Genomic DNA, 11,714 nt, shown 5'->3' on the forward strand with positions numbered 1-11,714 from the left:
TTCACCAACCCCGCTGTTTTATGATAGGCATTTTTATCCTCATGCCTTTCGATTTACCATAAAAATATAGTACAAGATCATTTATTTTAATGGCAGATGTTACCATTTTGATACTTTCTGAGGAATTTATCCCACTCCCCCATCCATAAGCAAAGGTGAAGGACGTTGTCCACCATCAAACTGAATCTTTACTTAAAAGCAATGTTCTTCCTGTTCTTTACCAAGCAAATCAATCTGTTTAGCGAGTCACATTTAAGTTTTCTTTCTATGACATCTTAAAATAAAAATGATAAAAGATTCTAAACTGTGATTGTGAGTTATATCAGCTGATATACTCAGATGAAATGCAGGGCCAAAGAATCAATCGCTGTCAGACATTTAAAAAGTCTGGATTATTTTTAGAGGAGCAGTTGAGTTAGTCTGTAACAGGAAAACCTTAAAAAACAACAAATAGTCTAGTAGCACTTTAAAGACTAACAAAACATGTAGTCAACCCCCAACTTAAACCTGTCCAACACATTATCGAGAAACTACAGCCTATACTGGAACAGGATACCATACTCCAAAAGGCTCTGGGAGACAGACCCATAGTCTCCTATAAACAACCACCTAACCTCAAGATGATTCTTACCAACAACCACAGGACATACCACACTAATACCAACCCTGGTACCTTCCCTTGCAACAAACCCCGTTGCCAGCTTTGTCCACATATTCATTCTGCTGATACCATTATTGGACCTAACCAAGTGAGTTATAAGATCAAGAACACATATTCCTGCGCATCCAGAAATATAATTTATGCTATCATGTGCCGAAAGTGTCCGTCTGCTATGTACATCGGACAAACATCTCAGACACTTCGCCAAAGGATTAATGCCCACAAAACAGATATCAGACAAGATCACAAAGAAAAAACAGTTTCTTGCCATTTTAACCAGAAAGGACACTCTCTCAATGACTTAACCACCTGCATTCTGCTACAAAGACCTTTTACATCTGCACTTGAGAGGGAATCCTCTGAACTGTCATTCATGTTAAAATTCGACACTCTCCGGGAAGGAATGAACAAATACTCAAACTATCTTACCCATTACCAAGATAGCTTCCCCAATTATCACCTCTAATACCATTAGCTCACAGACATCCCACTCTCCCCACCTCTAATATCATCAATTCACAGACATTTACCTTCCTTCCTCCCCCCCCCCCCCCCCGCATCCCCCTCCTGTTCTGAAATGTGATTTGTCCTTTTCATATATGTTCATTTTTTTAAATTGTATCCTTTGGTATATATGGTTGTGACTATTTTCTTCCACTATTTGATCTGAGGAAGTGGGTCTGGCCCACGAAAGCTCATCATCTAATAAACCATCTTGTTAGTCTTTAAAGTGCTACATTGTCCTGCATTTTGCTTCAGCTACCCCAGACTAACACGGCTACATTTCTATCACTATAAAACATGTAGATGATATCATGAGTTTTCATGGGCAAAACCCACTTCTTCAGATGACCAGAGTATACTGAGTCCAGAACCAAGAATAAATAAGGGAACGGGGGAGGGAGGAATGGGCAGGGAGGAAGAAAAAGAGAGACAGTGAGTAGATAAAACTTAAAAAAAAACTATTAGTCTAGTAGCACTTCAAAGACTAACAAAACATGTAGATAGTGAGTAGATAGTTAAAGTAGTTATAGGAGTCTGTGAAGAACCATTAGCATCTCCATTGGTTGGTTGGTTGGTTGGTTAAGTCATTAAAAGGTGGAAGATAGTGTGTGAGCCATCCAGTATCCCTGTTTAGACCATTAGCATAAGAATTAAACTTGTGAATGAAGTTAAGTCCCAATACTTCTCTATGTATTTGGCTTGTAGAATTGGTCTGAAACAAAACAGCAACTTGGAGATCCATTAATGAGTGTCCAGGAAGATTAAAGTGCTGTCCAATAGGTTTTGGCGTGTTGCCTTTTTGGATATCTGATTTGTGTCCATTAATTCTTTCCGGTAGAAATTGTCCAGTTTGGCCAGTATACATTGCAGTGGGGCATTGCTGACATTTGTTGGCATAGATCACATTACTGGATGTGCAGTTAAATGAGCCTTTGAATAATTGAACTCTGAGTGTGCACATTCAGTTTCTTTAAAAATGCTGAAACCTGTTCACGTAAAATTTCATATACAGCATTGGGTAATTGTAGACGAGGGCTACTCAACATACAGCCAGTGGGCCATATCCGGCCCACAGCCTGTTTGTTTGTGGTCCGCAGATGGGATCCTTTGAACATGGCCTCCACTGGGAACATGCTCCACAACAGCAAGTTAATATAATCGTCTTCTGTTGATATGTGTTTTAATAGTTAAATTCTGGAATTAAAAGTGCTGTCATATGGGTGGAAATTGGGTAAATATTTAATTTTATTAATATCAGCAGAACTGACTTAAATGGGGCCTGTGTGTTGTATAGTCTTGCCTTAATCTTTGTATTCATGCCCATCAGTGTAAACGAAGCTATTTGCATATATTTGCATATGTATTTGCATGTATATACAATCACACTTAAGTTGCGGCCCTCCATATGTGCTGTGAGTATTATCGTGGCCCCCAGGGCTTCCAAAGTTGAGTAGCTCTGCTGTATGTATGGTCAAATATACATAGCTATACAGTTTGGGCTGTTTCCCCCATGAATACCATGAACTCAAGATAAGTCCAATAGAAATATCATCCCTGGCTTTATTCAGCATGGCACATAAGCTTGTGACTCAGACCCTTAGGCTACATCTACACTGGCCTCTTTTCTGAAAGGGGCATGTTAATTTCACAGGTCGTCATAGGGAAATCCGCGGGGGATTTAAATATCCCCCGCGGCATTTAAATAAAAATGTCCGCCGCTTTTTTCCGGCTTTTAGAAAAGCCGGAGAAGAGCGTCTACACTGGCCCCGATCCTCCGGAAAAAAAGCCCTTTTCCGGAGGATCTTATTCTAAAAGCCGGAAAAAAGCGGCGGACATTTTTATTTAAATGCCGCAGGGGATATTTAAATCCCCCGCGGATTTCCCTATTACGACCTGTGAAATTAACATGCCCCTTTCGGAAAAGGGGCCAGTGTAGATGAGCCCTTAGAGTCTGATTTTCAAAGATGTTTAGAACCTGCAGTTGCCATTGACTTCAAAAACAGGCTCTTGGGGTTTGGTGTCCTTTTGCTTGGAATCTCTTATTGATCTTTTCCCTGTGCCGCTGTTTTATAAACACATTGGACAATATCTTTAGCCTAGTGCATCACTGACAGCGTTCACTGTGGTGCCTAATTCTTTACATTTATATATATGACAAAGGGGTGGTTTTAATGTTTAGAGAGAGAGAAAGAGAGCAATTGAGATGATCTACTACAGTGTTTCTTAAACTGTGTTCCGCGGAGAACAACAGAGTTCAAAATGGCTGTCCTTAAAGGGGATGGCAACTTTTTTTTTTCCTTAACAAAAAATCCTTGGTGTTCCTCATAAAAAAACAAATTATAGTCTCGTGTTCCTTGGTCTTATAAAGTTTAAGAAACACTGATGTACTATATATTTATAGATTTTGTCTCTTTATCCATTATTCAAGATCTCCTCCTAAAGAATAAGAGCTAGGACCACCAAATTCAGTATACAGCTTCCTCTTATCATAATTTAAAGCATCCTAGGAAAATGGGATGTGCCTGAAATGGGATTGCTTCTCATAAAACCAAACCAAAAAGAGACAGAATCACCAGATCAAAATTGATAAAACTGAGCAAATGTTGAAAGACACTGAACCAAGATAAGCCAGAAAAATAAGATGAACATCACATAGGATTGCTTCTCAGTAAACCTTACAGAAAAGAGATAAAACGGATAAAGGTGGAGTAGTGCTTTGTTTTGGCATAGACAGATCAATGCTTAATGTTTGAAAACTAGAAGAAAATGTTATTGGAAACTACATTAAACCTAGCAAATGATAAGAGTGTATGGGGATGAAGAAAAATAAATTGATGGAATTTCCATTTTTTTAAAATTACTAAAAAATCGAAAAAAAATTAATAATCTTTTTTTAAGAAATCTGAAATAAAAATTAACTTCAGAAAATAACACTCTTTGCAAAATGCAATCATTTAAATAAAGCATGTACATTTTGCTTTAATAAAAAAAAATCAACCTTAATTGAGTTAAGGACCTGAGCAATGCCAGGTCAATCTGCCAGAACTAATAATCAGGCTTTCAATCTGTGCATTCTAAAGGATTTTCCAACTCTAAGAATTGAGGTCTGGCCCTGCCATTCTCTGCAGTGTGTAAGTGAATGTCCAGCCATGATAGGGGGAGAGGCATCAGCACAATGCCTCCAGGGATGCTGAAGTAAGCACCTCAGTTATTTCCCTTTTGGCACTTATTAGTCATCGCCTTGCCTCACCAAGCCACCACGTTTTGCACTCCTGAGCTAAGACAGCTGAATCAAGGCTACCTCCTGTGTGGGGATAGCAGGCAGGAACTGGGCTCCTTATTCCCTCTTCTAGTTTACCTGTCTAAGGTGAACCACTGTAGGTCCCTGTGGAGTAGATAAACATTTTGGTAGAACCCAGGAGTCATCTCTTTCAATTCCTTACTCTGATCACTAGGTAACACTCTACAGTGGCATTAATCGCATACTTCCATAGCACCCACATTTTCTAGTCTATGTACAGTGTGGTCCTTAGGGGAAAGAAAGAATACTGTTTTTTAAAATCAATGGCTAGCACATTACTGTAAAATCTATTGATTAAAAACACAAAGTATAATGTTAGTCATTTAGTCTGTGGAATGATGCAATACTGAAATAAATTTATCCTTTGACTTTTGCATTAACCTTTTATTGACTGCTTGCATACCCATAATTAACACACACTTTAGCTAAAGTGGTTAATTTTCACATAGGATCAGTGTCCTCTAATGTAGCTGACACCCTGATCATCAAAATGTAAGTACAAACCTAGGGACAATAACCAAGGAAATACCTGTTTTAATGAATTTATATTTGCCCATAGTGAGATTAGCCATCAGCTAGGTGAAACAATAGCTCTTATAAAAATGGCTTCTTATTGTTCAATTGAATTGTTAGGAAAGGAAAATTAGTTGGTTATATTAATGAGCAAAAGACATTTCCTATTGCATGCCCATAGCCAGAATCAAACCCAGCTGAATATGGTGGGAGACGGATAATGAGGCTGTAGATCAGTTCACAGTGAATTGTAATCAACTCCTACTTCCAAATGGACACTTGAATTGGGCCTGGGATGGTTTTGGTTGTATTGGTGAGGGCTTGGGGATGTTGAGGCTTTAGAAATGTGTACACCTTCCACATGTTAATAGTTACTAGTCATTTATATTTTAAAATGTCCTCTTCCTATTTGGTGGATTTATATTAACAAGGTGCAGGAGGACCACTTTGGCACTAAGCTGATGTGTTGGAAATACGCTGCAGCTGTTGCTTGGTCTTCCGTGAGCAGGATATGAAAGAATTCAAGATGAAGTAAAAAGAGGGCTTTTCCTGCACTGGCATATACCTGTGTAGCCAACCCTTCTCTGCCAGTCATCTAGGGGGGGCAGGATGAATCAGCGTCCCAAGCTTGACCTGGTCTCATTACAATCAAAAGCAACTTGTTAACTTAAAGCAGCGGTTCTCAAACTTTTGGGCTCCGGAGCACTCTACATGTGTAAAAATTTATGTGGAGCCCCAGCGATGTGTGTTAATTGCGGCAGTTCGAGGCGATTCTCAGTTATGCTTTTGAAGGCTTTCCAGTTTGTCAACCTCGCAAAGCCCCTGGAGATGTCTCACGGAGCCTTGGGGCTCTGCGGAGTACAGTTTGAGAAACACTGACTTAAAGGGACAAACATCTTTTTTAACAAGCTAGACAACAACACTGCACTGCTTCATGTGCAGTAAGATCTTTCAGCAGGGTTTGCCAGATTCAGCAGCTCACTTATCCTACCTATGAACCCATCACATTCCCAGGTTGCTACATGTAGTACATGTTCCAACTTACTCTCTTTTCAGGAATTGCCCTATTTTGGTAATTCAAATTTCAACCACTAAATATAATACTCAATCTAACTTTGGGTGACCCTAGAGTTTCCCAATAGCACCTTCTCTGTGGTAGATCCTTGCTCCTTTTTCCTCTGGTAGGCGTTAATGTGGGTTGGCAGGAATTCTGTTCTATATTTTTATGTGAGGTTCACCACCTGTGGATATAGTGCCTCAGCTGAAGATACCTGTGTCCCTGTGCAGATTAGTCAGGTCTGTCATTCTGTTACAGTATCCAAGACCAGATCTAGGACACTTCCCTTTACCATTGTGGGAACATTTAGTAAAGTTAAGACTAAAAATATTACTACCAAAAGGATACTGACTGGCTTAATTTAGTTTTGTGGATGCTACTTTGTGTGATAATCGCCTCACCCACATTGTTTACAGTACAGTGAATGCTGCCGGCACAGCATCATCTTTAGCAATGTTTTCGAAGGACCTGATCCTGCCACTCTTTTACTTGTGTAATTCCCTTATAACTCTGTGGGGATTTTGCCTGTACAAGGGCCGAAAACCCAGGTTAAAAATAGATGATATACATAATGCATGTTTGCCATTGTTGGCAAACTTCTCTCGCTAGGAAAGGGACATTAAAAGAGGCGGAGCATCAGATGTAGATTGGACAAGTAGAAGTAGTGATGGAGCACATTTGAAGAGCTCCAGGTTGGGTAAATATAGAGAGGAGGGCATAGAAATGACGGGATCCTGGCACTGGCCATTGCTCTCCTCTTCTCAGGCGCACTTCTGACCTGACTTGTGAATCAGGAGGCTCTTGTGGATGGCCATTGACATCAATCCTTCATGTAGAATGCAATCTGGCAGGAGGCTCCCAATTGGCTGTCATGTAATGAGGCACATGCTCAAGAAACCATGCCAGCTTGTGAGGTGACCCTTCAGACTGTCGCTGCTAGAGGCGTCACGGGTAGCAACTTATTCTGCCACTCCTGGGCTCCTCAGCAGACAGCAACTTGAGTAACTATTAGTACATTTAAAGTGACAAAGTGATGCCCAGATTTGAAATGTGAGGAAAAAGTTGGTAGGAAATAAATTACAAATATAAATAAATAAATTATAAATAGACTCTGAAGCATACACTACCACTGCACAGTCATTGAAAAGTGATGTGTGTTTACTTCCAAGGAATTTAAAGTGATTGTTTATAATAAATTGACTTTTGCTAAAGCACATAATATGCACGGCAATCTTTACTAGCTGAGCCTCTTGATGTGTCAGCTGTAATAATCTCTACATGGTTTAATTTATCCACTTTTAGATTGAAATGCTTCCACTGGAATATTTTATACTACCCAGCAAAGTGAGCATGTTATTTTATGCCAAGACTGAAAATAAACCAAGATTTTAAAAGCCTTACAGAGTTATACTGTAATTAGTTTCAGCTTCTCTTGCATATTAATTTTCTCCTGTTCCTTTATATAATTTGGAAAATGTCTTCAAAACATGATGGCACAATCAGTTAAGTACCTCTCAGAACTCGTACACTAAACTGCATTTGCTCTAACAACTGTTATAAAGCAGCCTGCAAAACAAATCCTCTGTTATTCTGTACAGTGCAGCTTATCAATGCAAACAGTTTAATATTTATGCTAAGAGGATTGTCACAAGTAGCTTCTGTTCCTTTAATTCTTGTTTTAAATAAATAATGAGAACATTTAAACACATTACTCTTCTCAGGGCCCTGAGGTCAGCTAATCTTATTATTTATGAAGTGATGTGCTACATAATAGTACTTAGTGCATGTTAACAGATGCTATTATCAGGGGCTGATGTGGAGAGCTGAAGATATATTGGAATGTTATGTGTTAATACTGTCCTTGTAGTATAATGTACGATGGATTGAGTGCACAGGATGCTGGTGCAGCAATTAACCACACACCAACATGGGTGTAAAGTTGAAGTATGTTTTCTCATGGGTATTACACTGCCATTAATAATTCCCAAGAGAAGAAGGCATCTTTCATTTGGGAACATTCTCTTCCAGAAGGCCTTAAGAGAGGGCCAGAAAGTTGTGTGTGCTGATCTTATTCATTTTACAGAGCTGAAAGAATTCTATAAAGCCATTTTAAAATATATTTCATTTTATATGTCTCATATAATTAAATAATTTATATTTTGTAAATTAATTACTGGAGATAAAACAGTAAGTTCCATGTGTGTGATCTGATTTTTCTTGTAAAGAAATTAATTCATCTACTGTATATATGCAGTAATTATAATAGTACTTGGCACTTTTTATCATCATAGTGTTTTACAGACATTAGCTAATTAATCAGCAACTGGTAAATTTTTTTAAAAAAGTCATTGAAATGTTACAAATTTTGTAATGCAGTGCAAATAAGTGGCAGCCCGTATGACAAACTAATCTTAGGAGACGTGACTGTTGCTACTCATAAAACTTTACTGTGCTGGGCTGCAATTTAGTTGCATGTTATAATTAGACTTCACTAGTATTGATGAATAATCCATTTAATAAAAAAACACTGTAATTTAAACATTTTCTCTGGGGACTAACATACACTAACCTCTTAATTTAATTTTATTGAAATTTTGCCTACCTATTCATCAGCGGAAATTGTTATTAGCTTCCATTTGCATATATCTCTATACAGTTTTCCCTTTTTACATTGCCTTTTTCAGAGCAAAGGAGGCTTATATACTTGTAAATCTCTAGAATCTACAAAGACAATCCTGCTTCTGTAATATTGTTTAATCTATCCCCCGACCTTAATGCAGTAAATTCAGTTTAATCTTTCTCAATAGTCTAGTAATACACTGAAAACCCACAAACATTTAAATCTGATAATAGTTTAATCACATACTTTAAATAACAGCTGAGATAATGAAAAAATAATTCACCACAAAAAGGTACGCTAACTTAATTTTCTTTCTGATTGGCTTGCTAAGAAATCCGTCTAGATAACACAAAGCTTATGACAGAAAACACGGCCACTTCCTCTATAAGAACAGCCCATTTTGTCTACAGATTTATTTTCTCTCTCGCTCATATATCTGTGAACAAAATATACCTTCCTGAGAGTTTGGTTTCTTGACATTCCTTCTCTTAAAAGTAATTCTTTGTTCTTTCTTTTTTTCTTTTTTTTTTTAGATGCCAGTGCCAGCTTGCACTGAGTTTGCCAGAAGAGCAAAAGCCAAAGTGCCATCCCTTCTGGAAAGATGATGATTCCAGTATGCCTCTGCCATATGATCTTGAAGAAGTAATTGATAATCTGCAGATTCTGCTTAAGTAGATGGAGCTCTAGAAGATGTGCTCCAGTTTAAAATTACTAGTGCTTCACTTTTCCTCCTTCTGTATTCAAAATGGTAAATCAGAAGAGTTATTTTATGTCTTGTCTGAATGCAAATATATGTTTTAGCAGTTTGGCCTTGATAACTAGATTATGGTTCTTATCTACTGTTTTAGTGATTGCCACAAAAAGAGACTAAACATAAAAATATAAGATCTAAAAAGTAAGGTTAATTGTGATCAGTTTTGAAATAAGATTCCAGAAAAACAAGCAATTCTGGGCATGGTTATAAAAAACTATCCTGAATAAAATAATGCTGATTTTCTTTAATTTAAGTTATATTCTAAAATAAGCTATCTTATTTCCTGTTCCTTTATTTCCTGAAGTCTTATAGCCAAAACTAAAAAGAAATTGTACAGAACAATGCCATTCAAAGCTCAAAACCACTCATAGACTCACAGACTTTAAGGTCAGAAGAGACCATTATGATCATCTAGTCTGACCCCCTGCACAATGCAGGCCACAGAATCTCACCCACCCGCTCCTAGAATAATCCTCTCACCTATATCTCAGATATTGAAGCCTTCAAATAGTTTGAAGACTCCAAGATGCAGAGAATCCTCCAACTGTGATCTGTACCCCATGCTACAGAGGAAGGCGAAAAACCTCCAGGGCCTCTGCCAATCTACCCTGGAGGAAAATTCCTTCCCGACCCCAAATATGACGATCAGCTAAACCCTGAGCATGTCGACAAGACTCACCAGCCAGACACCCAGAAAGTTTTCTAGTAACTCCTATCATCCCTCCATTGACCTATTTACCACTGATAATGAATGGTCAATTAGTTACCAAGATCATGTTATCTCATCAAACCATCCCCTTCATAAATCCATCTAGTTTAATCTTGAAGCCAGATAGATCTTTTGCCCCTACTACTTCCCTTGGAAGGCCATTCCAGAAACTCACTTCTCTAATGGTTAGAAACCTTCGTCTAATCTCAAGTCTAAACTTCCTACTAGCCAGTTTATATCCATTTGTTCTTGTGTCCACACTGGTATTAAGCTTAAATAATTCCTCTCCCTCCCTGGTATTTATCCCTCTAATATATTTAAAGAGAGCAATCATGTCCCCCCTCAGCCTTCTTTTGGTTAAGGTAAACAAGCCAAGCTCCTTGAGTCTCCTTTCATAAGACAGGTTTTCCATTCCTCGGATCCTCCTAGTGGCCCTTCTTTGTACCTGTTCCAGTTTGAATTCATCCTTCTTAAACATGGGAGACCAGAACTGCACACAGTATTCCAAATGGGGTCTCACCAATGCCTTGTATAATGGCACTAACACCTCCTTATCCCTACTGGAAATACCTCGCCTAATACATCCCAAGACCATATTAGTCTTTTTCACGGCCATGTCACAATGACGGCTCATAGTCATCCTATAATCAACCAGGACTCCGAGGTCCTTCTCCTCCTCCGTTACTTCCAACTGATGTGTCCCCAGCTTATAACTAAAATTCTTGTTATTAATCCCTAAATGCATAACCTTACACTTTTCGCTATTAAATTTCATCCTATTGCTATCACTCCAATTTACAAGGTCATCCAGATCTTCCTGTATAATATCCCGATCCTTTTCTGAATTGACTATACCACCTAACTTTATGTCATCTGCAGATTTTATCAGGATACTTCCACTTTTGGTGCCAAGGTCAGCAATAAAAAGATTAAATAAAATTGGCCCCAAAACTGATCCCTGAGGAACTCTGCTAGTAACCTTCCTCCGACCTGACAGTTCACCTTTCAGTATGACTCACTGTAGTCTCCTCTTTAACCAGTTGCTTATCCACCTCTCAACTTTCATGTTAATCCCTATCTTTTCCAATTTAACCAATAATTCCCCGTATGGTACTGTATCAAATGCCTTACTAAAGTCGAGGTAGATTAGATCCACTGCATTTCCTTTATCTAAAAAATCTGTTACTTTCTCAAAAAAGGAGATCAGATTGATTTGGCACGATCTACCTTTTGTAAAACCATGTAATTTGTCCCAATTGCCATTAACCTCAATGTCTCTAACTACTTTCTCCTTCAAAATTTTTTCCAAGATCTTGCATACTACAGATGTCAAACTAACAGGCCTATAGTTACCCGGGTCGCTTTTTTTCCCTTTCTTAAAAATATGAACTATATTAGCAATTCTCCAGTCAAATGGTATAACCCCTGAGCTTAGAGATTGATTAAAAAATTTTGGTAATGGACTTGCAATTTCATGTGCAGTTCCTTTAATATTCTTGGATGAAGATTATCTGGGCCCCCCGATTTACTCCCATTAAGCTTTTCAAGTTTGGCTTTTACCTCGGATATGGTAATATCTACCTCCATATCCTTAG

General features: G+C 38.3%; 1 protein-coding gene across 11 annotated transcripts in view; it reads left to right on the plus strand.

Moving 5' to 3' along the window:
* FTO (FTO alpha-ketoglutarate dependent dioxygenase) overlaps positions 1 to 11,502 on the plus strand; it is a 397,366-nt gene extending 385,864 nt beyond the window's left edge. For 7 of the 11 annotated variants that reach the window (XM_075940285.1, XM_075940291.1, XM_075940286.1 and 4 more), the window contains one exon: positions 9,190 to 11,502. In XM_075940285.1, the coding sequence (XP_075796400.1) occupies positions 9,190 to 9,331 (142 nt within the window). In that variant the 3' untranslated portion in view covers positions 9,332 to 11,502. The remainder of the gene's footprint in view (positions 1 to 9,189) is intronic. The other 4 variants (XM_075940295.1, XM_075940292.1, XM_075940294.1 and 1 more) reach the window with 1 other exon arrangement.
* Positions 11,503 to 11,714: the final 212 nt, after the last annotated feature.

Source organism: Pelodiscus sinensis, chromosome 12 (assembly GCF_049634645.1).
Source record: "Pelodiscus sinensis isolate JC-2024 chromosome 12, ASM4963464v1, whole genome shotgun sequence".
Lineage (NCBI taxonomy): Eukaryota > Metazoa > Chordata > Testudines > Trionychidae > Pelodiscus > Pelodiscus sinensis.